Genomic DNA, 24195 nt, shown 5'->3' with positions numbered 1-24195 from the left:
ACGGGGATGAAAGAAGCTTTCCGGACTTCCATTCCATATCCACCTCACCTTATAGTTTTGTTCTCTGCTATCCCTCTTTTTCTCCCCCATGACTTCTTCCGTTTTATCTGAATTTGTTGCAGTTCCTGAATTATGGCGACTGTGCAAGTGACCCGTCAGTCCCGGCTAGCAGATGATGGTAAGATGATCGTGCATCCCATAGTCTCCTCTCCGGTCGGATCGCTAACCTCACGTGAAATAGCCGCGACTGCTGCCCTTTATGTGACACATCCTAAACGCAGGGCATCTCTGCGCGATCCGACTGCAACCAACACCCAGCACTTCAGTGAGTAACACCCCTCGATACGATAGGCAAATACACCTAGGCTGACAATGCGCCGTGCGGCAGATCCACGCGCGGTGGGCGGTACTCCAAACCTCAGCCACGCCTCCGCTGCATCGGCCCTCGCACACGCAAATCGCAAACCCGTTGAAGTATGGCAGCCCCCGACTAGACAGCCTGCCGCCGAGAAGGCTGCATTATGTGTGAAGGACTACGCCCCGCCCCAGCAACCCCAACCCACAACTCAGTACAGCGCAGAGGGGCTGGGAGCCGCAATGCTCGCTGTTCGCGAACAGAGAGCCTCAATCGGTCAGGCCCCTACGTCCGCTGGTCATAGGCGTGGCAGCTCAGCAACCGATCGTTACCACCATACAGCCGTCGGTGGGAACCCGAAGGACAAGGCGCTCCTGGCCGCATCGGGCGCTTACACGCTCTCGCGCAAGAGAGCTGACTCGGCACCCAGTGACCCGGGGGTTACCTCCGAATTACCATATAGCCGTACAGCCGCCAGCGCATCGCGACATGCTCGCGTGGAAGAGGAGGGCCCCCTTGACCACTTGGACCCTGCTATGGAAGCAAGCCGGATCCAACATGCCACTCACACTAACCCGAAGCTGTATACTTCATCGCCACCTATCCAAAGTGGGATTGAGGATCAAAACTACAAGAACTCGCAACGTGCTGCTGCCATCTCCATGGCAAAGGACATGTACAAAGTCACCAGTACCAAAACGCAAGCCGGCCAATCTCCCGCGGTCCTAGCAGCCCAAAAAGGGCAGAGTCAATTAGGTTACCGCAAGACTGTATCCACTGCGGATGGGGCTGCCGTCCGGCGTGCGATCGCCCTACAAGAAGCAGCGCAGAAGCGAGCTGCCGAGAAGTTGGCGCTTATGCACGATGAGCATGCAGAATACCAGCAATACTACGGCACCGCACCTCAACCACAACGGTCGCGCTTGACTACCCGCCGCAAGAGAACCTCTAGCGATGCGGATACCTCTCAGACCGACGCAGAGCAATCCCGACAGATCCGGAGCCAGATGACCAGCCTGCGGACCAAGTTGGACCAAGTAGATGTGCAAAAGACGAGGGATCGTGAACTGCTTATGCAGGCTGCCCGCCGCAATGTGGACCAAACCCTGCAGGACATGGAGGCGCAAGTTTACGCCGACACCGGTCGCGCTCCACCTTCCGTGCAGAAGGGGTGGGATGAAGTTGCACAAGAACGCGTGCGACGGGAGGCAGAGGACCTTGAAGCCGCTACCACCCAAGGGAATCGAGTGAACATCGGCGGCCAAAAGTATATGGACATGGCCGACATCGATGCTATCGCTCGCTCCCGCCTCCAGCCTGCTCTCGATGACATTACTGAGAACGCCGAGCTACGGAGAGCTCACGATATCGAAGCACGTCTGGACGCTGAGGAGGAGCAGAGACATGCTGCTGTGGAGCGTGAACGCGAAGCTGAGGTGAAAGAGTTGGAGAAGCAAGAAAAAGGTTAGTTGCCCTGTCTTCCCCTCTTTGGGGATATCCTCTAATTAATGAATTAGGTGCCAGCAAACGCGACAGGAAATCCGAGGGCAAGGTTCCCAAATTCTTCTTGTGGAGGAAAAAGGGTAAACGAGCTCGGGTTGAGGAATCAGAGACTGAAGAAGCTCAAGCCGTCTCGCCTGTTAGCCAAGGAGCTGTAGTAGAGCCGGCTCCGACTACAGCCGTGTACAACCATGCCTCGACGGATACCATCCCCGACCAAGCTTCTATTGGAACAGAGAACAATGTTTCGACTGTCAGCATCCCAGATGAAGCTTCTATTGTGACAGAGACAGCCGGTCCTACAACAGCTGTTGCAGTGGCCTCCTCGGCCCCAGAGACTGAGCCTGTAAAGCCTGAGGAAAACGACGTGCCAGCGGCGATCCCACGGCGACCAACCCGAAGCCAGACTGAGCCTCCCCAGATCGAGCAAGACGCAGCCACTTCCGGCCCAACAATTGTGCACTACTTCACGCCACCAGTCACAAGTCCGCGCGCCGACACCAAGCTAAAGAACTGGTTCCGTGACCGTCTCGTTCGTCGCTCCAGTGGCCCAGTCCCAGTTTACCCTCACCAGCCAGGCCCGGACTTCAACTCAGACAACGAACCCTCCTTTCAAGGCGGCGTCTCTCTAACCGGCCGCGACGAGACCCGTGCCGCAGCGCTTGGTTCACACCCTCTCGTGGTCGAACCTATCCCCATCCACAACAGATCTTCGAGCTACTACAGCAACGACTTGGATGTGGCCAAGGTTAACAGTGCCGACTCTTTGCCAAACTCTACCAGGCAAAATGGCAATGGCAAAAAGAGGAACCGTTTGAGCAGGACATTCTTCAAGGCTGTCTCCGGTAGCCCGGCTGAGTCGAATGATGGTGACTCCCGTCGTGACTCGGGGATTCAATCTTCGTCCAGGGCTATTGGCGGCGGTGATCTCCAGAGTCTGCAGGATAGTACTATTGGGCAGAGTCTTCCTGTGCCACCTAGTATTAGTGAGACGTTGAGCGGAAAAAGGGAATCAAGATTCTCCGAGAATCTGTGATTCTTACGTTGAATGTTGATGTGTATGTCTATTTCAAACGTTTGACTTGATGTACGATTTTCTTTTATTTTTGGATATTACAGGTGATTTACTGGCGCTTTCGGAACTTGAAATGGGTGGTCCGGGGGAGAGGGTATTGGGTTCAGGATGATTTACTTTGCTAGTAATTTTCGGTGCTTCGTATATAATCGATCTAATTTAATGATATCTTTATGAAACCCTAACAACATAATTGCACATGTCTTTCAAGATGAGCAATAACGCACTTAAGCGTATCAATCATAGTGTTGTCTCCCAATCTCTCGTCCCCATCCAAATCAATAACCTCCTTTGCCTCAAACCCATGCCCCTGTCCCTTCGCACACTCCAGCGACACATCCACCCCAAACGCTTCTAAAGCCCCAGAGACAGCAACACTCTGCTCAAACTCAACCAAATCATCCGCATCCCCATGCAAAAGAACCGTAGGCGGAAACCCCTCCTTTAACCCAAAGCTCGCAGGGAAAAGCACCCGATCCTCCACCTCAACGGCCTCAACTCCCTCATCAGCAATCCTCCCCGCCAACCCGGGCTTCCGTGCAAGCACATCCGCATACCACGCCGCCTGATGCAAAGCTCTAATCCACCCGAACCGACGATCAACAGGCGGGCTCACTGGGAACGGATACCCACCAATAGCATCACTCCGCATCGCAGCCTCAATCTCGTCCAAAGCTTTCACTTCATCGTCAACAGGACCACGAAGCGGCTGACCCGGGCGGATATACCGTTCACTCGCTGGATCCAGCATCCCATAAATGGAGAGCACAGCGAGCGGCCTCGGTGTTGCAGGGTGCGCAGCAGCAGCGAGCGCAAGATACCCGCCTGCGCTGGACCCGGCGATTATCACTCGTTTACTAATGTTCGCATAGACCCAATTTACGGCGTCTGTTGCGTCTTGTAGGATTTCGTGGCCTGGGGTTTCTGGGAGGAGGCGGTAGGACGCTGTTGCGTATGTCCAGCCTCGCTTTTGGCAGGCGTTTCTTAGCCAGTGGGGTGGGAAGGTGGTTTTCTCGCCTAGTACCTGTGAAGCGAGGGTTAGGTTAGGTCTTTTGGTTTAGATGGCAGTGTTTTGTGTTGTGACTTACTAGGAAGCCTCCGTGGAAATGGAGCAGAACAGGGCTGTTTTCTTCTTTGGTTGGAGGGGAGACGACGTCGATCTCTAGTGAGAGGCCGTCTACGACTTTGAAGACATGTGTAACTGACATGATTGTGTATAGGGGTTTATGTTTTATTGGAATGGGCGATGGTATTTTTATTAACTGTTCATGGGCAGACAGTACCCCGCGGGATTTCCCCACACTATGTATGTGTGGACTTCGGTAGTTGGAAGAAAAAGATGGAAGAGTTTATATATCCAATCAGCTAAACTAAATTGACGCATTATAGTGGTATATATTATCCTGTGTGGATCATGCGTGTCTCAAATAGTTTGTATAAAAACGTACAATATATGTCATGGGCTGTGGCAAATTCCGCGGCTTCAAAAGTGTGGAGAACCTCGACCGGCATGCAGTCATGGACTCACGGCAGTTATTAATTGACATATATAGGCTACTCCCAGCTGATGGGTTCTTAGATTAATCTATTCGTAGCCATCAATAATTTTCAAAGATGCTCGAAGTTTCGCTGGCAGCATTCTCGGTGCTTGGCCCTGTCCAAACAACCGGCCTGGTAATCAGTCTCGTGCTCACGGGATATATATCGTTAACTATATATTTCCATCCCCTTTCACAATATCCGGGTCCAAAAATAGCTGCTTTAACGAGCCTCTGGAGGGCGTATTACGTCTACAAGCTAGTTCTCCACGAGAAACTAGTTGAGCTACACCAGCAGTATGGCCCCGTCGTCCGAATCGGTCCTAACCATCTACATTTCTGGGATGGTGAAGCTATTACCCCAATCTACAAGGGAGGGAGGAATATGGGAAAGACAGAGTTTTATGATGCTTTTACTGCTTTTAACCCTAATCTCTTTGGGGGCAGAGATGAAGAAGTAAAAAGTCACCTCTCTACTTATCAGACACTCAGTTGACCAATAACAGATCCATTCCCTTCGTCGACGACAACTAGCCCACGGATTTTCACAGGCATCGGTCGAAAACTTTGAACCTCTGATCAATGTCCACATCAAAATTTTGCTCAGCAAGCTCAAAAAGTTCGCAAAGACTGGGGAGGTCTTCGACCTGAAGTCTACCATCTCGTACTTCGTTTTTGATATCCTAGGCGAGGTCGCCTTCAGTCGACCTTTCAATGCCCAAGCCAGAGGAGAAGCAGATGAAATACACGCAATAAATGACCACCTCCTCCTATCTTGCGTAATTGGTGAACTTCCCTTCCAGACACTGTCAAAGTTCCTAGCACGATGGTCGCCCGCTCCATGGATGCGAAAACTAGGGCAGAGTAGAAATAACCTCAAAGCAACTTGCTCCGAGTGTGTCAGCAACAAGATCAGCAATGCATCCGACCGTCGAGATCTACTTCAAAGCCTTGTGACCGCTAAAGACGTTGAAACCGGCACAAGCCTCAACGAGCAAGAAATCAATTCAGAGGCATTCGCTATGCTGTGAGTATTTCCCTAGCACTTCGGAAATTTCGATTGTGTACTTACTTGTACCAGGGTAGCGGGCTCTCATTCGACCTCTGGTACATTGACACTCCTCTTTTGGCACCTAATCCATAACCCGGAAATGTATGCTACCGTCGCCACCGAGGTAGCTAGTACCCTTCAGCCACTACAGGATGGCGACATTTCCTATCCCATCAAGGGACTAGAGGCTTCTTTGCCATACACCATGGCATGCGTGAGGGAGAATTTTCGCCTGAATCCGGTATTTACCATGCCTCTGTGGCGATGTGTTGGGTCACCAGGCGGAGCGAAAATTGGAGAGTTTGATGTAGCGTGCGGTGTAAGTTTTGGCCAACTCTTCTAACTATCCAGATCATGGCCTTTAGTTCACAATACTGACCCTTGAATATGAGAGATAGACCAATGTCTGTATCTCAAATTATGTCCTCCACCACAATCCAGAGATCTGGGGTGAAGACCACGCGGTATTCCAACCGGATAGATGGCTGGGAAAGGATGAGCCGGACCGGAGTCGGTTCCTCATCCCATTCAGTATTGGACACCGCATGTGCATCGGTCGAAATCTCGCCATGACCAATATATTGAAGACCATCACTACATTGACCAGTCAGTTCGACTTTCACCCAATATCTCAGGATGACCACGTCCGGGTTCGTAGTTCGGGGATTGGGGAGATGGAGGGATCCTTTCAATGTAAAGTTTCAGTGAAAGGCTGAGGCATGGCTCATTTACAGGATTGGACAACGTAGATATAGACATTAGCCGAGGAACTAGGATAAAAATATGAGATGAAAACACCAAAGATAACTGGGGTTATACTACGCACTTGGCGTGAGTTCTGCCCATAGTATGTTATTGTAATAATACACAGTTATGTATGCATATCCCATATTTATGCACAGCCAAAGGCTTGCAGACACATCTGTATGTTTGGGATGGTAATAATACCCGGACATGTGACATGCATATCATCACCAATACCCCAAGCCTCTTTCCTCTTTCTCCACTTGCACCACCCCGAAGCATGGGAGATATATATACATGTACTGAATTTGTACACAAGAAGTCATTGAAATTACCTCAAAATGGAAGCACAAACTTCTTCAAATAACGAACTGAACTCTCTGCCTTTTCAATGTTCCGTTTGCTCCCAAACCTTCGGAAAGATCCAGCACCTCAAAAGACATAGATCAACCCGTACGATCCATTACTCTGTTGATGTCCATTTTCTTTTTGCCAACTACTAAACTCTTATTTGGTAGATAATGAGAAGAAACCACATCCCTGCGAGTTCTGTGGTTCTGAATTTTCACGCAGGTAAAGTCAGGCAAACTTTCACTTGATAGCTCGGCCATTTGACGATATCAATTTTTACAGTGATACCCTTCGTCGTCACTGGAAGACATGCACAGCTCGTGCAGCATCTGGCAACCAAGTTCCCCAGCGCACTCGATCTGGGAAGAGAAAGCATGCGTGTGATCGTTGCACAGAGCGCAAACGCGCCTGTAACCAAGGCAACCCTTGTGCCGAGTGTATTCTTCAAGATTCTGAATGCACATATATCATCAAGAAGCAAAGATATTCTCAACCATCTATGGGCGCAGGAGATTCTCACGGTCACAATGGTGGGGACGATATCGCTGGCACTTCCAAAGCGCAGCAAAAACCAACTATCCAAGACCAACAGTTGAGAAATAAGATTAGCATCGCCGATCGATGCCGGTTTGACTTTCTTTTAAAGTTTACTCGAGCAGCTGGAGTCAATGAAGCGTATAATTGCAATCGCTTGTTCATGGCAGATGAACTATACGATCACAGTGCCTCTCAAGACAGCACCACTCAAACAAACTTAGATCCATACCTTCTGGGTGGCGACTATCCATGGTCAGATAAAGACAGGGTACCACTTACCATATTTAACAGTCCTGCAAAAGGGGGCCTCGTAGATGATGCTCTGAGGCTTCAGTCCAGTCGCATTTGGGAGATGCTTCTCCCTTTATGCAATGAACAAACAGAAGGGAGTGTAACTATGGCTGATGTCATATCATTTTTCGCGCCAGAGAATATTCTCCATTTTGTTGATATATTTTGGGATCGTTGGTATCCCCACTGTTTAATCTTCCACAGGCCAACATTCAAAATCGAGTCCTGCTCGCCTCTCCTTCTCACAAACATGGTACTCATGGGAGGTTGTACATCCCCATATAAGGCTGATCGTCACATTGCAAGGTCACTCCTTGATATTGCAGAAAGGATTGTGTTCTCACAGCCTATGTTCTCGACCACAGCAACTCGGGCTGAAGGTATAGACCAACCCCATTTCAGCCAAATCAGCACGTTGCAAGCAACATATTTGATTTGTATCATGCAAAAGTGGGAAGGGACCAATGGATCAAAGATCCGCATCCAACGTGATCAATTTACAAAATTTGTGTCAGTGCGTACTTACTCTCTATCGAATTACCTGCTATTCCTCAACGTTAGTGCCTAATTATTTACAGGCAACGCGGGAAATGGGGCTTTCAAAGGCTAGACATAGCTATCGGCCCATTACCTCAGAATTTGACGAGTCGGAATGGCGAGCATGGATTGAAAGAGAAGAGGTCAACAGGTGTGTTTAATGGAACTAATCTTGCCAATCGTATACTAATCCCAAAACAGAGTGTGCAACTATGTCTTTCTTCTCGACTCCGCCTTTGTGATTTTCCACAATTCATTCCCACGAATGGTTCTCCAGGAGATGCAGATTGATTTAACATCCCCAGAGCCATGGTTTCAAGCATCTTGCCTAGCCGACTTTTTATCTGCTGTCCAGTCAAACCCAGGACTATCAGAGAAGCATCTATCTCTTGTTGATACCGTTCGCAGGTTATGCAATGATAGCCCGAACCAAAGCACAAACTTTTTGGATGGTGCTAGCGAGCTGAACCTTTTTACAATCGCTGCAGGTGAGCTTTCGCTCGATACTATTCGCATTCCGTTCAATTAACTCTCAGAGTGTAGCGATTCATGGTCTTATATTTCATCAAAAATCCTCGCTCTACACCCTTCCACTTTCCGATAACCCGTTAGGCAAGGCACTTGACCGGTGGGGGGTCGCTTGGAAATCAAACCAGCAGCAACCATTGAATGCCGGAGCATCTATGGATACAAGTCGTACAGCCGATGAGCAATACGGATTTATGCATTACGCTGATGAGTTCGCTGTCTTAGCACGTATCTATCTCGAATTATCGTATGTCTCCCCGACGGAATGGTCGGAACTTATCGAGGGATTGTCTGACAGCTCCTCTCGCGGTGCATTTGCTACCTTCGATCAAGCCGGCATGGGCCCTGTTGGGGATTTGATGCTGGCAGTGGAAAACTTCAGCCTGAATAAATAAATAGCCTTCAGTACAAAACCTAGAGGCCAATTGGGTGTCTTTGGATGTATCCTTGATAGTCTAGAAAGGGGAAGCTTGCGGAGCTTTAGTACTTGAAATTTTCGAGGCCAGGATTACTATAAATTTGTCTAGCTATCTAATGTAGTGGGGAACCTCGTCCTCCGCGAAGTCCGTCCTTTATTCCAAGGAGGTTGTACAGTTTTGGTTATATCGTTGAAGTAGGGAGGAGACGAGTAGCAGATAGATACAGATTGACAATGCAAACCTCTACACCTCTCTGGATTCACTTGGTGGGCAGTACATCTACGTTCTTTTGTATGCAAATCTGGGTATGAAGCTGAATGCGAGTGGTGAACCGACCTGTATGCCTTTCAGCCTTGAGTGTTCACCTCTTCACTAGATAAGGGATTAACGAGGCATTAGGGCATCACTAGTAAGGTCTGCCATCCTTTTCAATGGCGTGTCAACGCTGGGTTCTCAATATTAACACGGACGGATCTAGATATAGAGAATATCTATATCTTCGACACGTATATATACTGTGCCTATCATAAGATGGCGATCGGGATGTGATAGGTGAACCACCATTTCATGAACACGCTTAAATTCCGCAACCCGTTTTGTAAAGTTTTAAGGTTGATGGGGAAGAGGTAAATAATAACTAGAACGACACAATATAACAAGAAAAAAAAAGAAAAAGGAAATCGACAGTTGCAGGGTTCGAACCTGCGCCCTCGAAAGGACTAGATAACATGAATGTGTTAACACGAATGTGTTCGTTCAAGTCTAGCGCGTTAGACCACTCCGCCAAACTGCCAAGTGCCAGAAGAAATACGGCTATCTTTCCTACTAGACCATATCAAACAACTAAGGTTTTTTTAAGGCCTGAGGGGGGCCATATTCCTAGTTCGATAATTGTTAAAACAGCGGGTTTTTGTCAATTTAGTTGGTCAAAATTTCATTGTTGTCTGGTCAATTTCTGTAATGTATATATAATAATAATATAGCACGTCACTCCATCAACAACAGACCGAATCAATACACACTCTTGCTATACTCATCTCCACTATAACCAGTCTATGGAGACTGTCCAACAAGAAGAAAAAAGAGGGGGACAATCAAGAAACTTTGCGAAGAGGAAACAAGCCCTGGAGAACCTTTGACTTTGGTGTTTTTAAGATTATATGCGGCTCGCGTGTGCACATGCTTAGGTAGTGTCCCAGATATTGTGGAGCAGCTGTTGGATCTTGATGCGGCTACAAAATACCGAATCCCCTTTGGCCCAACGAGGGAATGCGACTCGGATGAAGATGAGTTCAATGGACTCCACCTGTTTGGATGTCCAATATCTGATCCCAAACCCGGAAAGCCCGCTTACGAAACCTGTGTTTCTTTCATTCACAAATCGGCCAAGCTTCTGTTGGGCTTTGGAGATGGGGGCACTGCAGATGGTGAAGAACAGACCCCCTTTTACAAAACCGACAACAAGCATCTTGCGAAGCTTATCCTGGCCCATGGGGCGGAGGTGAATATGGTCGATTCATATGGTCAAACACCGCTACATGCCATGACATACGGAGCATCAAAAGCTATGGTTGGGGCAATCCAAGTGCTATTGAATCATGGAGCAGATCTCACTGCGAAGAACGCCGATTATAACACACCTCTCCACCTGGCAGCACAATCATCAGAATGGGAAATCGTCCAGCTACTTCTTCAACATGGAGCAGATCTAGACAGCCGAAATCAAAATGGAGAGAGCCCTATGGATCTTTTGTGTCACCGGCGTCACCGAAATCAATTTTCTTTTAACAGAAACAAGAAACGAGATTTAATCGCAGATCAGAAATACTGGCACGGGTATTGGAACGGGTCTGGGATACATTGGGCTTGTTCATCCCATCAGTATTGTCTTTAGACCTGACAGTCTTTTTGGCGGCCACTTTCTTTGCTTCTACCACTTTGATGTTTCGGATCGGAATGGCATCGTCGGAAGAATGGAATTACTATTGAAGAATGAAGGAAATTTGGATGTAAAAGAGGCCGACGGCAACACAGCCCTTCGCCTGGCCTTACTGGCATCAGCATGGGAAGTCGTACGGTTGCTCATCATGGAGCGGATTGAAAAATCAGTAATTCCGACGAGGAGAATCCCATAATTGTTAACAGCGCCATCATTTAACTAAGAAAAAAAAAAGCGGGGGGGATCGATTGGTGATTTTCAAAATGCAAGAGTGCAAGAGTGCTATGAGAGATAGTTCCGAGGTTGAGGCTTACAAGGACCGATAACAAATTGGCCAGTATATAGTACATAATACATAGTATCATATTCTTGTTCAAATATCCCAAAATACACTCTAATTCAAATGTAAAAACACCTGTGTCCGCGGTCAAAGCCATTCCCCCCGCATCTTCACGGCCCTTGAAACCCTTGAACCCCTGGGAAATTGCCTAATCTGACATCTGATCTCCAAAACATCCACCAATCCCAGCACAGTACGGGGTATCTCTATAGCGAGGACCGAACAACACCCCCGTTATAATAAGTCATTTTCTAAAATGGGTGCCTGTATAACACCCAGCAATGCGTTTCCTCGCCCTTCTCCCCGTCCTCCTTGGACTCATATCCAGTCATTTCGTCTCTGCGACAGATAATGGCAAGACTACCGACGTGACATGGGATAAATACAGCCTCTCCGTGAAAGGAGAAAGGGTATATGTCTTTTCCGGTGAATTCCACTACCAGCGACTTCCCGTGCCGGAGCTATGGCTCGACGTGTTTCAAAAGCTACGCGCAAACGGGTTTAATGCAGTTTCTAGTGAGTGACTTGACAGGAAACCTTTTGGCCTTGGTATTCATCTCGATTAGTCTACTTCTTCTGGAGTTTCCACTCCGCTTCTGAGGATACTTTCGACTTCGAGAACGGCGCCCATGACGTTCAGCGCGTTTTTGATTATGCCAAGCAGGCAGGACTGTATGTGATCGCGCGCCCGGGACCCTACTGTAATGCTGAGACCTCTGCTGGTGGTTTCGCATTGTGGGCATCAAATGGTCAAATGGGTAGCACGCGCACGAGCGCAAGCTCCTACCATGACCGATGGTATCCGTGGATCCAGAAGATCGGAAACATTATTGCCGCAAACCAAATCACCAATGGTGGTCCAGTCATTCTCAATCAGCACGAGAATGAGTTGCAGGAGACAACTCATAGTGCTGATAATACTGTTGTTAAGTACATGGAACAAGTCAAAGCCGCCTTCAATGAAGCTGGCATCGTCGTTCCGAGTACACATAACGAAAAGGGGATGCGCTCTATGAGCTGGTCAACGGATTATCAGGATGTGGGCGGCGCCGTCAACATCTATGGGTTGGACTCCTATCCTGGGGGTCTGTCCTGCACCAATCCAAACACTGGGTTCAATCTCGTCCGCACTTATTACCAATGGTTCCAGAATTACTCAAGTTCCCAACCTGAGTACCTGCCAGAGTTTGAGGGCGGTTGGTTCTCCGCTTGGGGAGGGACTTTCTATGATCAATGTTCTACTGAGCTTTCGCCTGAATTCGCCGATGTCTATTATAAGAATAACATCGGCTCCAGAGTCACATTGCAGAATATCTATATGGTTATGGGGGCAACTTCTTGGGGAAGCAGTGCTGCTCCGGTTGTCTACACTTCATACGACTACTCTGCACCCATGCGAGAAACTCGTGAGATTCGGGACAAGCTTAAGCAGACCAAGTTGATTGGGTTGTTTACTCGTGTGTCGTCCGGTCTCCTACAAACACAAATGGAAGGGAATGGCACAGGGTACACTAGTGATGCTAGCATCTATACCTGGGCCTTGCGAAACCCAGAAACCCAAGCCGGTTTCTATGTTTTGGCGCACTCTACGAGTTCGTCTCGTGCTGTGACTACTACTTCGCTCAATGTCAACACCTCGACTGGTATGTACTCTAGTGGTTAGGAGGAAGAATTGCGCTAACTTGAAGTCTACACAACAGGGGCCCTCACAATTCCCAATATCGAGTTGGCCGGCCGCCAGAGCAAAATTATAGTCACCGACTACCAAATCGGCGATGGCTCCAGCTTGCTTTATTCGTCCGCTGAGATTTTGACCTATGCCACCCTCGATGTAGATGTGATCGTCTTTTATTTGAATATTGGACAAGAAGGAGAGTTTGTCTTCAAAGATGCACCGACCCATGTAACTTTCCAAACATACGGCAATTCGAAAGTGAGCTCCGCCGCATCGGATCATGGCACCAAATACAAATATACCCAAGGAGATGGCACGACGGTACTGAAATTCTCGCACGGCGTACTAGTCTACCTTCTTGATAAAGAGACAGCTTGGAATTTCTTCGCAGTACCGACTACTTCCAATCCACGTGTGGCTCCTAGTGAGCAAATCATTGCTCTTGGGCCATATCTCGTTCGCACTGCAAGTGTGAGTGGGAACACCGTTAGTCTTGTTGGTGATAACGCAAACAGGACATCTCTCGAGTAAGTGCGATACGATGCTAGCTCTCGATCAAAGTTGTGCTAATATGTGATTCTAGGGTCTACACGGGCAATTCAAAGGTCACTAAGATCAAGTGGAATGGCAAGGAGATCTCAACGAAGAAAACAGCCTACGGCAGCTTAGTCGGATCTGCTGCCGGAGCCCAGAATGCCAAGGTCTCGTTGCCAACTCTGAAATCATGGAAAGCACAAGACACACTTCCAGAGATTAAGCCAGGCTATGATGATTCTCGCTGGACGATCTGCAACAAAACGATCTCAGTCAACTCCGTAGCACCACTAACACTTCCCGTGCTTTACTCTGGCGACTACGGCTACCACGCCGGGACGAAAATCTATCGGGGACGGTTCGACGGTGTGACCGCGACAGGCGCAAATCTCACTGTCCAGAACGGCGTCGCTGCTGGCTGGGCCGCCTGGCTAAACGGAGTCTACGTTGGCGGAGCCATTGGTGATCCCGCCCTAGCCGCGACATCAGCAGAGCTACTATTCAACAGCTCCACCCTCCGCAAGACCGAAAATGTTCTGACTGTAGTCATGGATTACACAGGCCACGACCAGGCAAACGTGTCACCGAACGGGGCGCAAAACCCGCGCGGTATACTAGGCGCTACTCTTCTCGGCGGGAACTTCACGTCCTGGCGCATCCAAGGCAACGCAGGGGGTGAAGCCAACATCGACCCCGTCCGGGGACCCATGAACGAAGGAGGTCTGTACGGAGAACGTCTTGGTTGGCATCTCCCCGGATACAAAGCGTCCAAGACGGCAACATCGGACAGTCCTCTTGACGGTGTATCTGGCGCAGCAGGCCGATTCTATACGACGACCTTCAAGCTCAACCTGGACTCCGACCTGGACGTTCCGATTGGTCTGCAGGTCGGTGCATCTGATTTCCCCGCAGTTGTCCAGATCTTCATGAATGGGTACCAGTTCGGTCATTACCTGCCGCACATCGGTCCTCAGACTAGGTTCCCTTTCCCGCCCGGGGTGATCAACAACCGGGGGAGAATACGTTGGCGATTAGTCTGTGGGCGCTGACAGAGCAGGGGGCGAGACTGAGTCAGGTGGATCTGGTTGCATATGGGGCTTATCGCACTGGATTTGATTTCAATCACGATTGGTCCTACCTGCAGCCACAATACAAGGACAACCGGGGCCAATATGTTTAGTCGATCAATGTGTTGGCTAATATGGTGTGACACATTGAACTTGAGGTGTGTTGGGTTGAAATTACTCCCGGGGTCTAGATCTAAGTAGTTCTTTGTCTTGCTCTGGTACCTGTTTCATCATCGATTTATATGGATCCCCCTACTTCCTTGTTTTTGTTTGTTAGTTACATCAGACTAAAAGTACATGAAGTACATGAAGTACTAGGAAGTTCAAAAAAAATCCAGACTCTAAGCCAGACCCCCATCAATTTCTTTAGAAAATGTATGCAAAAGGACCTTAGAACAGAAACACCCGTCTCGGCTATATATAGCCAACTCTTTCAAAGCACCAAAACACCACACAAAGTCATCGAATAGATCCCCATATCCAATTACAATTAAATAAAATGTAACTAAAAAACCAAAAAAATAATTCATTGTCCAGGCGACTATCGGTCAAAACGCGATGTCTGCCCAACGTCCACGTCCACCGCCATTTGTACTTCTCCACATGTTTAAACACGTTCCATCCTTCTCATTTCTAACCATTCTATTCTTCTGTTTATATTCACTTATATTCCCTAATTCATAATCATGTCGCGTCATAACAGCGTGGACCTAGACTCACCCGATCGGCCTTTCGACAACATCATCAATTTCCGCGATGTCGGCCGGTCGGTTAACCAATTTTGTCGCAAAGAGTGAGTTAAGACGCGTCTTTGACCCCGAGATAATATTCATCTCTCTCTCTGAGTACAAAAAACTAACAATTTCACCTAGAATCTTGAAAGAAGGCGTATTCTTCCGCAGTGCGAGGGTAATTTCAACCCCGCTCAAATGACTCCGATGCATTGATGCGTTGTCAGAATAAGCAACCAAAAAAGCACCAACAAAAAACTAATTCGAAATTCGAAATTTCTAGCTCGATGATGCTTCAGAACGAGATATACGCCGTTTAACAGAAGAACTACAAATCCACACCGTCATTGATCTCCGTTCCCAGTATGTCGATACAACCAAAACACCCCCCAAAAAAAGGCCTCAAAAATCTAATACCAAACACAGAACAGAACACCAAATGGGCACACGCAAACGTCGAAGCGAAAATGCCAAATCAGATTCAGAAAAATCACCATTACCAACAGACCCAATCCCAACAAACCCCGACGAACACCTCCTCCAAATCCCCGGCTCGAAACGAGCCCTAATAAGCCTAACAGGCAAAGGCTTCGAACGCGCCTTATTATCAAAACTGGACTGGATTACATATCTGTAACGTCTCCCCTCCCTTCTCCTCCCCTACCATCCACACATATGTAATACATAGCACATTACATTCCCATATACTTGAAAACAAACTAGTACTAATAACCCTCCAGCAAAGCAATCGGCCTCGTAACAACAGGCTACCGCAGCGACGCAGTGCGTCTAGTATGCGGGTCCGTGATGCAACCGCGCGGACTAACAGGACTAGCACAAGACACGCTCGATTCAAGCATGGGCGAGATCCGCTCCGTGTTCGAGATCCTGGCGTGCGAGGAATCATATCCGACATTAGTGCATTGCACGCAAGGAAAAGACCGGACCGGTCTGGTTGTGTTGCTTATGTTGCTGCTTGTTGGGGGTGTGCCGGTTGAGGCGATTGTTGATGATTACAGTCGCTCGGAGCTGGAGCTTGTGTCGGAGTTTGAGGAGAGGATGGAGGAGATTCGGGCGATTGGGCTTGGGGAGGATTATACGCGGTGTCCGCCGGGTTTCGTGAGTGATACTACTAAATACCTTGAGACGAGGTATGGGGGTGTGAGAGGGTATTTGGAGAGGGCTGGGGTTGGGTTTGAGATGCAGGAGAGGGTTAGGGCGAAGTTTTTGGTTTGATTCTCCTTTTTGGGCTTTTGGGCTTTTGGGCTTTTGGGCTTTGGGGTTTTTGGGATTGGGATTTGGATATATGGTTTTAGGGTTGGCTTTTTGTATTTGATATGGGATTTGTAGATATGATCATGACCTTGGCATTGGGATGGGTCGAGCGTTTGTTATTACATGGGCATTTGGATGTGAGATAATAAATGGTGAAGGATTGCGTGTCTTCGTTTTGGGTAACAGATCGTGAAAAGCAGTGCCATGAGAAAGATCCAATGGAAATAAACGTTAAGTTATTGAATTGCTATCTATATATGTAAGAACTAAATATTCCAAGGCCAATATATTGGCTTTAACGGTATAACGGTGTATGCCCAACTTCCCAGAAAACACCATATATCAGAGTATCCATGACAGGTATCAAAAAAACATTAGCAAAAGCAGAGTATCAGATGACATCGTGCACGTCATAAGTAAATACAGGAACATGAAAAAAAAAATCACATCAGGAAATTAGTTAGACCCGCTGGCCACGGTAAAAGCCGGTGGTCGGGCCCATCGAGTCATGGGTCAGCGGCTCTTCAATGGAGACCCCCTCTTCACGGGTTCCATTGAATCCACCCTGATTCATCAGGTACTTCTCACCCTGCGGCACGTGGTTTTTGGTGCGCACGGAAGGCAATAGATCGACGACGAAGGAAAGAACGTAACCGGTGAAGACGAAAGCAATGGTCCACTCGAGAACCGCGCCAGGGTTTTGCTTAGAGGACTGGTTGCTACCGATGCAGACACCGAAGCCAATAGCGAGTGCGAGCTCGACGATGACGAAGACAAGCTTGATGAAGAAACTAACGAGCAAAACGCGGTGCTCGCGGCGGTAGAAGATTCCGATGCGGAGGTACTCGATACAAACCAAGATGGCACTAACGACGTATCCAGCACTGGAGAGGAAAATGATTGGTTAGTTGGTCGTTAGGTGCATAATCCCAAGAGTGGGCAGGACTCACATGAACAGGCCGATGAACCCATCGTGCAATTTCGGGTGGCGAAGTGTATCAAAGACGGAGAGCAGAATCAGACCCGCAGCACCGGCAATTGCAAAGAAGATTGAAAGAATAGCGCATGCCTTGTCCAATCTACCTTTGTTCGAGGCCAACTGGTTGGAGTGTCGAAGCCAGCGCTCGGAGAGGAAAGCTAAATCGAGAAAGACGACGGTGACAGCGCTGCCCGCAACGAACAGCGGCTTTAACCCTTGCGCTCCGACATCTGAAATGTAACTATAACAATCCTGTCAGTGCATGGAGGGGGGGCTAATGGCGTGGGGAAGAAAACATACGCAATGGTCTGTCCGTCATCCATACTGGCATAGTGCGGTCTCCCATCTTTAACCCATGTAACCAACATGGCAATCAACATTGCTGAGATCCTGTTAGCTGCAGCCCAAAACAAGATATCCATTTCAGTGCAGGGGTGCCTTACCAACCCACATGCAGGCTGACACCAATGGAAACATCCAAAACGATATAATCCACATCTTTGCGAGTTGTTTGAGTTGTATTTCGAGGCCAATTCCGATGCAATGGAGGTATGCGAGGGTTTTGTATCGCCGCTAAAGACCCAATTCAAAAGACAGTGGAGGATTGAAAGCACAGCAATGCGCACGTGAGCCTATATGATCTTGTCAGTCGCAGCTTCTTCAATATCACGTATAGCATAGAAAGAAGATGTGGATCCGAGGTATGAATCCCCAATCGTGCCACTCACCTATGTCCCTGTATTTATTTACAATGTATCACAGGAATACAGCATTCCAGGGTCCAAATGATAAATCTTAAAGGGGGCGACAGTGGCGCTTAGATGGCAAAGGGATGTCAAATTGGAACCGGGACAACAATGATGCGCAAGGGGATCAATAGATGTGTATTGTGTATTGCGTGTTTTTTTTTTTTTTTTTTTGGGTATACCCAATGGGTTATTAGACACCTTGAAAGGAGAAGCAGAGTGAAAAAGAAAGGATTTGAGCCATATTAGAATAATTTAGACGCCCCTATGGAGATTAGAACAACGACGTCATTTCCAGGATTACCAAGGCAGGAGAAAGGCAGAAAAATTGTGCGCCCCCACAGTCTAGTCCAATTGATCAGCCTCAATATTTACTCGAATGGATACTTGGAGTTAAATTAGTGTACCTCTGGTACAGACTATTAATATTGGCAATCCCCAGAGCCATAACATGAATGCCTGTTCCAAGGTTACCCTCTGATCTGCGGATACGCCGGGTGGCTGAAGACTTGGCGAAAAAACTCAAAAGGTCGAAGGTTTGGAGGCTGACGGATTACACAATGGAGTACATGCCCACGGGTACAAACTATACATAGAGATGTAATCAGATAGACGCTTTCAGTCATGTTGCATCGGTCCACTTATATATACTATTAAACTTCAACATATTCCAAGCCTTACAAAGATCTACAATGTACATCAATGTCCAAAAGTGGAAGTAATAATATGCTTGTAGTCCAAGACCGGTCTACCTAAAAACGCCTCGCGGTACGGAAAGACCGCAATGATGGAATCAAAAAAACAGTAAAGCAGAAAAGAAAAAAAAAATCCCCAGACCGAAAGTAATTTTAGATAGGGCAACGTTGAGAGACACGTCATCTTTATCGACTGGTCCGTTTACGTGTGGTTCCAGTAACTGGCCGTCTCTGCGCAACTGCAGCTGGCGGGGCCTTGCGCTCAGCCACCTTGGCCACCTTGACGATCTGCACTTCATCCTCGCTGCTCTCCGATTCTTCACTGGATTCCTCCGACCCCAGCTTGGATGGAGCTAGAGTGGGAGCTGGAGCTAGGGCACCCGGAGTCGGTGCTGTGCCTTGTGGTGAACGTTTGCCCGGAGATTGAGATTGATAAGCCGGGTATGGAAGACTTGAAGGATAACTCATTCGATTCTGCTGTCCAGCCCGGAGATCGGAGGGAGCCTGCGGTTGGTATGGCGCGGGTTCTCCGTATGGGCTCATCTGCATGGTATTGTAGTAGGGTGGGGCCCATTGAGGATCGTCTGGCAGTGGCCGCGGGAAGACAGGCGCTTGTTGCATTGATTGTGGCCGGCCATTAGGGGCAAAGCGCTCGGGGGTGTATGGTGGGTAGGGAGGTCGAAGAGGTGAATTGGACTGCTGGGGGCGAAGAGATTGTGTTGTTGGGGTCCGGGGACGAGCAGAAGATGAGCTGGACGGCCGGCTATTAGCCGTCCCTCGAGCCCAAGTGCTGTGTGCATCAGGCGCAAAGGTCGGATACGGGCCGGACAGCTGCTCCGGTGCAACAACTGCGCTCCGTCGAGACGATGGACGCGACGTCCCCTTGACAGAAGTGGCGGACGGTCGCCGGCTTCTGCTTGTACTATCCGTCTGCTGGCGCTTGCGCTCCAAGGCTTCCAGTTCGCGTTTCGACAGCCGGACGTTTTTCCTTCCCAGAACTTGAGCGCGGCGAATCCGCTCGAGCGCTGTGTCCACCAATTGATCTTCCTTGTCCCGCATAGCCAACTGCATCGCATAGGCCACCGTGCTATCCTCATGGTCGTATAGATCGTATTCTCCTCCCTCAACCGAATCAGATTCATCCGTCAAGTCCTCATAGTCCACAGGTCGCCTCCGCGGCCCTCGCCCTCCATACTCCTGCCTGTATCGACCGCTCCGCACCAGCTCCCGCCCGTATACATCCTCCTCACTATCCACCTCCTCCAGTCGTGTCTCCTCCCAAGCCGCGCGTCCCCTAGTATTTCTCCCCGTTCGTGCCCCCGGTGGTCTTCCCCATGGGGGCATATCAAAAGGAGCTCGCGGCCGACCACCTAGACCGCCTCCTCGGAAAAAGCATTCTCGATCGGCTTATCCAAAAACGCAGCGTGGCCGAAAACGGTCACGCCAGTAGCGCCAATCAACCACAGGGCAGTCGTGAGGGGGAAGCCCAGATGCCGATGGGGACACCGACGATGAGTAGTCCGGTGTAGAGCTGCGAGGTGGTGAAGCGAGAGAAACCCAGATCCAGATCCCGGCCTTGCAGCATGTTGATTCCGTAAAGACCACAGCTCACAAAGACCATGTCGAACAGCAGCACCAAGTTGGTCAGCAAGCTGTAGATGCTGAGCATCACAAAGACGACGGCATAGTTGCTAGAGAAGTAGGACAGGTTGTAATTGACTCGGCTCTGGGCTTCACCGAAGTTGGCCGGCTTGGAAAGGCGCTTGACATCGAGGAACTCGGAAATCGGGCGCAGGTTGGCGAAGCGTGTACTCAACGAAGTGCTGCGGAGGTTGTTGAAGCGATCTCCAAAACGCGAAGTGATCGCATCAATTGGAATAGAAACCATTTTGAATGAGAAAGAGGTTGAGAGGGGGGGAAGAATATAAAGGTTGAAAATGGGACAGGTAATAAAGTGATAGAGTGGACAAAGTGGATAGAGAGGAAAGAGAGTCAGAGAGCCGGAAACAACACGTCGGAGAGGCAGTCACTTTTTTTTTGGGCCTTTTCCCCTTTCGACCTTTTTTTTAGTCAGAGCACGGTTGTTTCACCAAGTCACGTAGTCAAGTAATATAAGATGAATAAAATAAATAAGATGAAATAAGATGAAATAGGGTAGTCCAGAGGAGTTAGGTAGAAACAATAACAAAATCGACCCTAATAATAGGAACGGGTCCCTAGGTCATCCAGTTCCTGGGCTCCCCAAGGAGTCCTTCAGGCTGAAGAAACAGAAAGTAATTCAACTATAGAAATCTAGATCCCTTTCTTTATATATATACCTACGGAATACGCTCAGATGCAATAATTCATGCAGAGCCCAACTATAGTTTCCCCTCAAAAGCCAAAAAAAAAGAAAAAAAAAAGGAAAAAAGGATGAAACAGCCAAAAAAACAGTAAAAACACCAAGTCGATTGGGGCCACGTTTGGTTCTTGGATAAACGCCCGACCGCTTTTTTTGCCTACATGTCCTCCACTAACACACAGCTCATTCGTTCATTTCTATACTTCTCTCGTTTCTGGCTTCTGCGGCATTGACCGCTATCACCATGAAGTCATTTGCCATTTTATCGCTCTTCGTCTTCTTCGGCCTCGTCGCTGCTTGGTCCAAAGAAGGTGGGTATCTGTTTACCCCAGAGAAACTTCCATACTGACCTCGAAACAGACTATGAGATTTTTGGGCTCCAAAATGATGTGGCCACAAATGAAGGTGCCAATGTGACTTTCTACGGTATGTCATGTCTTGCTAACATTGCCATTGACTTGCATTTTCTTTCCCTTTCATCTTCATTCTCATCTTCAAGGGATACGTATCTAACTTCGATACCCGACCTGCAGACCTCCTCGAGATCCGTCCCAATGCCAACCAGGAACAAATCACCAAGGCCTACCGCAAGAAGTCGAGAACCATCCACCCGGACAAGGTCAAGCGCGCCTTCATTGCCAACTACGCCAAGGACAAGAGCAAGGCCAAGTCCAACAAGGGGGTCAATGTCAACAAGGGACCTACTCAGCGCGAGATTGACGCCGCAGTCAAGAACGCCGATGCCCGCTCTGCCCGTCTGAACCTCGTCGCCAACGTCCTGCGTGGCCCCAACCGCCAGCGTTACGACCACTTCCTCAAGAATGGCTTCCCCCTGTGGAAGGGTACCGGATACTACTACTCGCGCTTCCGTCCCGGTCTGGGCTCCGTGCTAGTGGGTCTGTTCCTAGTTTTCGGTGGTGGTGCTCACTACGCCGCGCTGGTCCTTAGCTGGAAGCGCCAGCGCGAGTTTGTGGATCGCTACATTCGCCAGGCCCGCAGAGCCGCCTGGGGCGATGAAATGGCTGTTCCTGGAATCGACTCGGTCGCCGCCGCGCCTTCCCCCCTGCTCCCGAATCCGGTGAAACTGGTGCCGTGGCTGTTAACCGTCGCCAGAAGCGCATGATGGATAAGGAGAACAAGAAGGACAAGAAGGGAGGTGGTGCCCGTGTGACCGCTCGTGCTTCCTCTGGTACCTCTACCCCTACCGAGCAGGTTGCTAGCACTGGCGAGCGCAAGCGTGTCGTTGCTGAGAATGGAAAGACCCTGATTGTCGATTCTATTGGCAATGTGTTCTTGGAAGAGCAGAACGAGGCTGGCGAGCGCCAGGAGTTCCTGCTCGACATTGATCAGATTGAACGCCCCTCTATCCGTCAGACAATGGTGTTCAGGCTTCCCATCTGGTGCTTCAACAAGACTGTTGGTCGCGTGTTGGGATCTTCCGCTGAGGAGGAAGTGGATTCTGATGAGGCTGAGGAGCTGGTTGAGGAAGCCGAGACCACTGCTACCTCGAACTCCCGCTCTCGGAAGCGTAACAAGCGCTCCCAGCGATCATAGACTTGGACAATTGTATTGCTGCACGTCGGGCGTTGGCCGTTGCGTTCTCTGCCTGCGGGCTGGTCACAAAAGTTCCCAAGGCTGTTTTACTATAGAATTTCTGCTCGGTGTTGGCAATACCCAAGTAGAAACCAAAATGTACACATAATTTTTTTTTCTCAAACCCAAAACTTCAAGGCAGAATGATGTTGGTCAGCTACTAATCATTAATATGCCGTGTACGGTCAAACGTTACAGTACGATATTTACTTCCTCCTTGCAGATCCATCTCATATCTGTGGTACTACGAGTATCCCCGCAAAGATCGGTCTGCCAGCAGGATTCGTACTCCATACTCCGTACCCCGTACGTTTGGCAGGTTTGTAGGCGGGTCTGCCAGAGGGCCAGTGCACTTGCCCAACTGCGGACACAACTAGTGCGGTGTACAGCTGTCCGATACTACCATAACCCACTGGCTTGGGCACCAACACTGGACTAGCTTAGTATAAATAGGAGACTTCAATGTATTTCTAGACTTGTTTCGCATTTTCAGATGTTTCATTGTCGATACAAAACAACAACTTTTGCAAAGAAACCAATTCTATCGAACACACGGGCCTCCCAGTTCATGACAACATCGAAAATGGCAAAGTCCAACGAGCAAAAAGGAATGAGAGCTATAAGAGCAAAAAAGCAGCAAAGGGACAGTAGGTGTATATCGTGATCGTCATACGTTGAATTCAAGAAAGCATTGCAAATCGTGGGGAAAAAAAAGAAACCTCAAGCTCCGGAGGTCAAATAGAACAGCCTGTGCCAGGGGACATCGCCTATGCAAACATCTTGGCAATGTTCATAAGACTGCTAATGTTCTCCGACATACCCCTACCACCAGCAGCAGCACCACTCGACTTCGTCGCGCCACCAAGGGCACTGGTAACGGCATGCGGTAAGCGAATGCCAATCATGGCAAGCAACTTCGGCAGAACACCGCTAGTCAGAAGCGGCACGATAACCATCATAAAGACCTTCATAGGGTTTCGACGGGCCCAGCGATAGATATCGCGGAAGAGACGCTTGATGTCGCGGAGCATGCGCTGGACGAATCCCTGACGGGGGCGGGCCCGTCGCGACGAAGATGAGAACGACGAGAACACAGATGGGCTTGATCGGCCTCCTGTTCGGCCTCCGCCTAGCCCGCCGAAGAAAGACGGCGCTGAGTTTCGCGTATGGTGGGTGGAGGAGTAACCGGATTTGCTGCGTCTGCTGTGCGTGCTGTGCGAGCTGGGTGTTGGTGATGACCGGCGCCGCACGTATCCTCCCGATGAAACTGCGCTGGATTTACCGTCGAACCAACCCATCGTGTTGGTGATGCTGATGCTGAGTCTGAGTCTGAGTCTGAGGTTGAGGCTGAGGC

General features: G+C 49.1%; 13 protein-coding genes across 13 annotated transcripts; 7 read left to right on the top strand and 6 right to left on the bottom strand.

Moving 5' to 3' along the window:
- Positions 1–132: 132 nt before the first annotated feature.
- N7487_004123 (uncharacterized protein) lies at positions 133–2891 on the top strand (the record flags this gene model as incomplete). Its single annotated transcript, XM_056871870.1, has 4 exons — positions 133–178; positions 242–325; positions 389–1819; positions 1873–2891. 4 exons carry the CDS (start codon positions 133–135, stop codon positions 2889–2891), a joined length of 2580 nt encoding a protein of 859 aa, XP_056729590.1.
- A 210-nt stretch (positions 2892–3101) lies between these two features.
- Positions 3102–4138, bottom strand: N7487_004122 (alpha/beta hydrolase; the record flags this gene model as incomplete). Its single annotated transcript, XM_056871869.1, has 3 exons — positions 3102–3111; positions 3158–3954; positions 4019–4138. The coding sequence occupies 3 exons, from the start codon at positions 4136–4138 to the stop codon at positions 3102–3104; spliced, it is 927 nt and encodes a 308-aa protein (XP_056729589.1).
- Positions 4139–4544: 406 nt separating this feature from the next.
- Positions 4545–6268, top strand: N7487_004121 (Cytochrome P450 E-class group I; the record flags this gene model as incomplete). Its single annotated transcript, XM_056871868.1, has 5 exons — positions 4545–4925; positions 4975–5495; positions 5550–5838; positions 5918–6169; positions 6254–6268. 5 exons carry the CDS (start codon positions 4545–4547, stop codon positions 6266–6268), a joined length of 1458 nt encoding a protein of 485 aa, XP_056729588.1.
- A 516-nt stretch (positions 6269–6784) lies between these two features.
- Positions 6785–7210, top strand: N7487_004120 (uncharacterized protein; the record flags this gene model as incomplete). Its single annotated transcript, XM_056871867.1, has 2 exons — positions 6785–6836; positions 6897–7210. 2 exons carry the CDS (start codon positions 6785–6787, stop codon positions 7208–7210), a joined length of 366 nt encoding a protein of 121 aa, XP_056729587.1.
- Positions 7211–7884: 674 nt separating this feature from the next.
- On the top strand, positions 7885–8902 carry N7487_004119 (uncharacterized protein; the record flags this gene model as incomplete). The annotated part of the gene is made up of 4 exons (XM_056871866.1): positions 7885–7956; positions 8021–8130; positions 8181–8467; positions 8523–8902. 4 exons carry the CDS (start codon positions 7885–7887, stop codon positions 8900–8902), a joined length of 849 nt encoding a protein of 282 aa, XP_056729586.1.
- Positions 8903–10109: 1207 nt separating this feature from the next.
- Positions 10110–10418, bottom strand: N7487_004118 (uncharacterized protein; the record flags this gene model as incomplete). Its single annotated transcript, XM_056871865.1, has 2 exons — positions 10110–10232; positions 10281–10418. The coding sequence occupies 2 exons, from the start codon at positions 10416–10418 to the stop codon at positions 10110–10112; spliced, it is 261 nt and encodes an 86-aa protein (XP_056729585.1).
- Positions 10419–11486: 1068 nt separating this feature from the next.
- N7487_004117 (glycoside hydrolase family 35 protein) lies at positions 11487–14594 on the top strand (the record flags this gene model as incomplete). The annotated part of the gene is made up of 5 exons (XM_056871864.1): positions 11487–11721; positions 11772–12848; positions 12906–13407; positions 13464–14448; positions 14472–14594. 5 exons carry the CDS (start codon positions 11487–11489, stop codon positions 14592–14594), a joined length of 2922 nt encoding a protein of 973 aa, XP_056729584.1.
- Positions 14595–15167: 573 nt separating this feature from the next.
- N7487_004116 (tyrosine-protein phosphatase) lies at positions 15168–16448 on the top strand (the record flags this gene model as incomplete). Its single annotated transcript, XM_056871863.1, has 5 exons — positions 15168–15274; positions 15354–15390; positions 15496–15575; positions 15639–15845; positions 15953–16448. 5 exons carry the CDS (start codon positions 15168–15170, stop codon positions 16446–16448), a joined length of 927 nt encoding a protein of 308 aa, XP_056729583.1.
- A 499-nt stretch (positions 16449–16947) lies between these two features.
- On the bottom strand, positions 16948–17846 carry N7487_004115 (Frag1/DRAM/Sfk1 family protein; the record flags this gene model as incomplete). Its single annotated transcript, XM_056871862.1, has 3 exons — positions 16948–17371; positions 17438–17707; positions 17767–17846. The coding sequence occupies 3 exons, from the start codon at positions 17844–17846 to the stop codon at positions 16948–16950; spliced, it is 774 nt and encodes a 257-aa protein (XP_056729582.1).
- A 1247-nt stretch (positions 17847–19093) lies between these two features.
- On the bottom strand, positions 19094–20251 carry N7487_004114 (uncharacterized protein; the record flags this gene model as incomplete). The annotated part of the gene is made up of 1 exon (XM_056871861.1): positions 19094–20251. The coding sequence occupies one exon, from the start codon at positions 20249–20251 to the stop codon at positions 19094–19096; it is 1158 nt and encodes a 385-aa protein (XP_056729581.1).
- Positions 20252–20363: 112 nt separating this feature from the next.
- On the bottom strand, positions 20364–20795 carry N7487_004113 (putative COPII vesicles protein Yip3; the record flags this gene model as incomplete). Its single annotated transcript, XM_056871860.1, has 1 exon — positions 20364–20795. One exon carries the CDS (start codon positions 20793–20795, stop codon positions 20364–20366), a length of 432 nt encoding a protein of 143 aa, XP_056729580.1.
- Positions 20796–21492: 697 nt separating this feature from the next.
- N7487_004112 (uncharacterized protein) lies at positions 21493–22802 on the top strand (the record flags this gene model as incomplete). The annotated part of the gene is made up of 4 exons (XM_056871859.1): positions 21493–21559; positions 21609–21674; positions 21782–22290; positions 22362–22802. 4 exons carry the CDS (start codon positions 21493–21495, stop codon positions 22800–22802), a joined length of 1083 nt encoding a protein of 360 aa, XP_056729579.1.
- An 806-nt stretch (positions 22803–23608) lies between these two features.
- On the bottom strand, positions 23609–24139 carry N7487_004111 (uncharacterized protein; the record flags this gene model as incomplete). Its single annotated transcript, XM_056871858.1, has 1 exon — positions 23609–24139. One exon carries the CDS (start codon positions 24137–24139, stop codon positions 23609–23611), a length of 531 nt encoding a protein of 176 aa, XP_056729578.1.
- Positions 24140–24195: the final 56 nt, after the last annotated feature.

The sequence above is a fragment of the Penicillium crustosum genome, assembly GCF_028827405.1.
Source record: "Penicillium crustosum strain IBT 35664 chromosome Unknown utg000002l_segment0_segment0, whole genome shotgun sequence".
NCBI classification, from domain to species: domain Eukaryota; kingdom Fungi; phylum Ascomycota; class Eurotiomycetes; order Eurotiales; family Aspergillaceae; genus Penicillium; species Penicillium crustosum.
The sequence above is the reverse complement of the archived record's forward strand: the minus strand, read 5'-3'. Positions and strand labels throughout refer to the sequence as shown.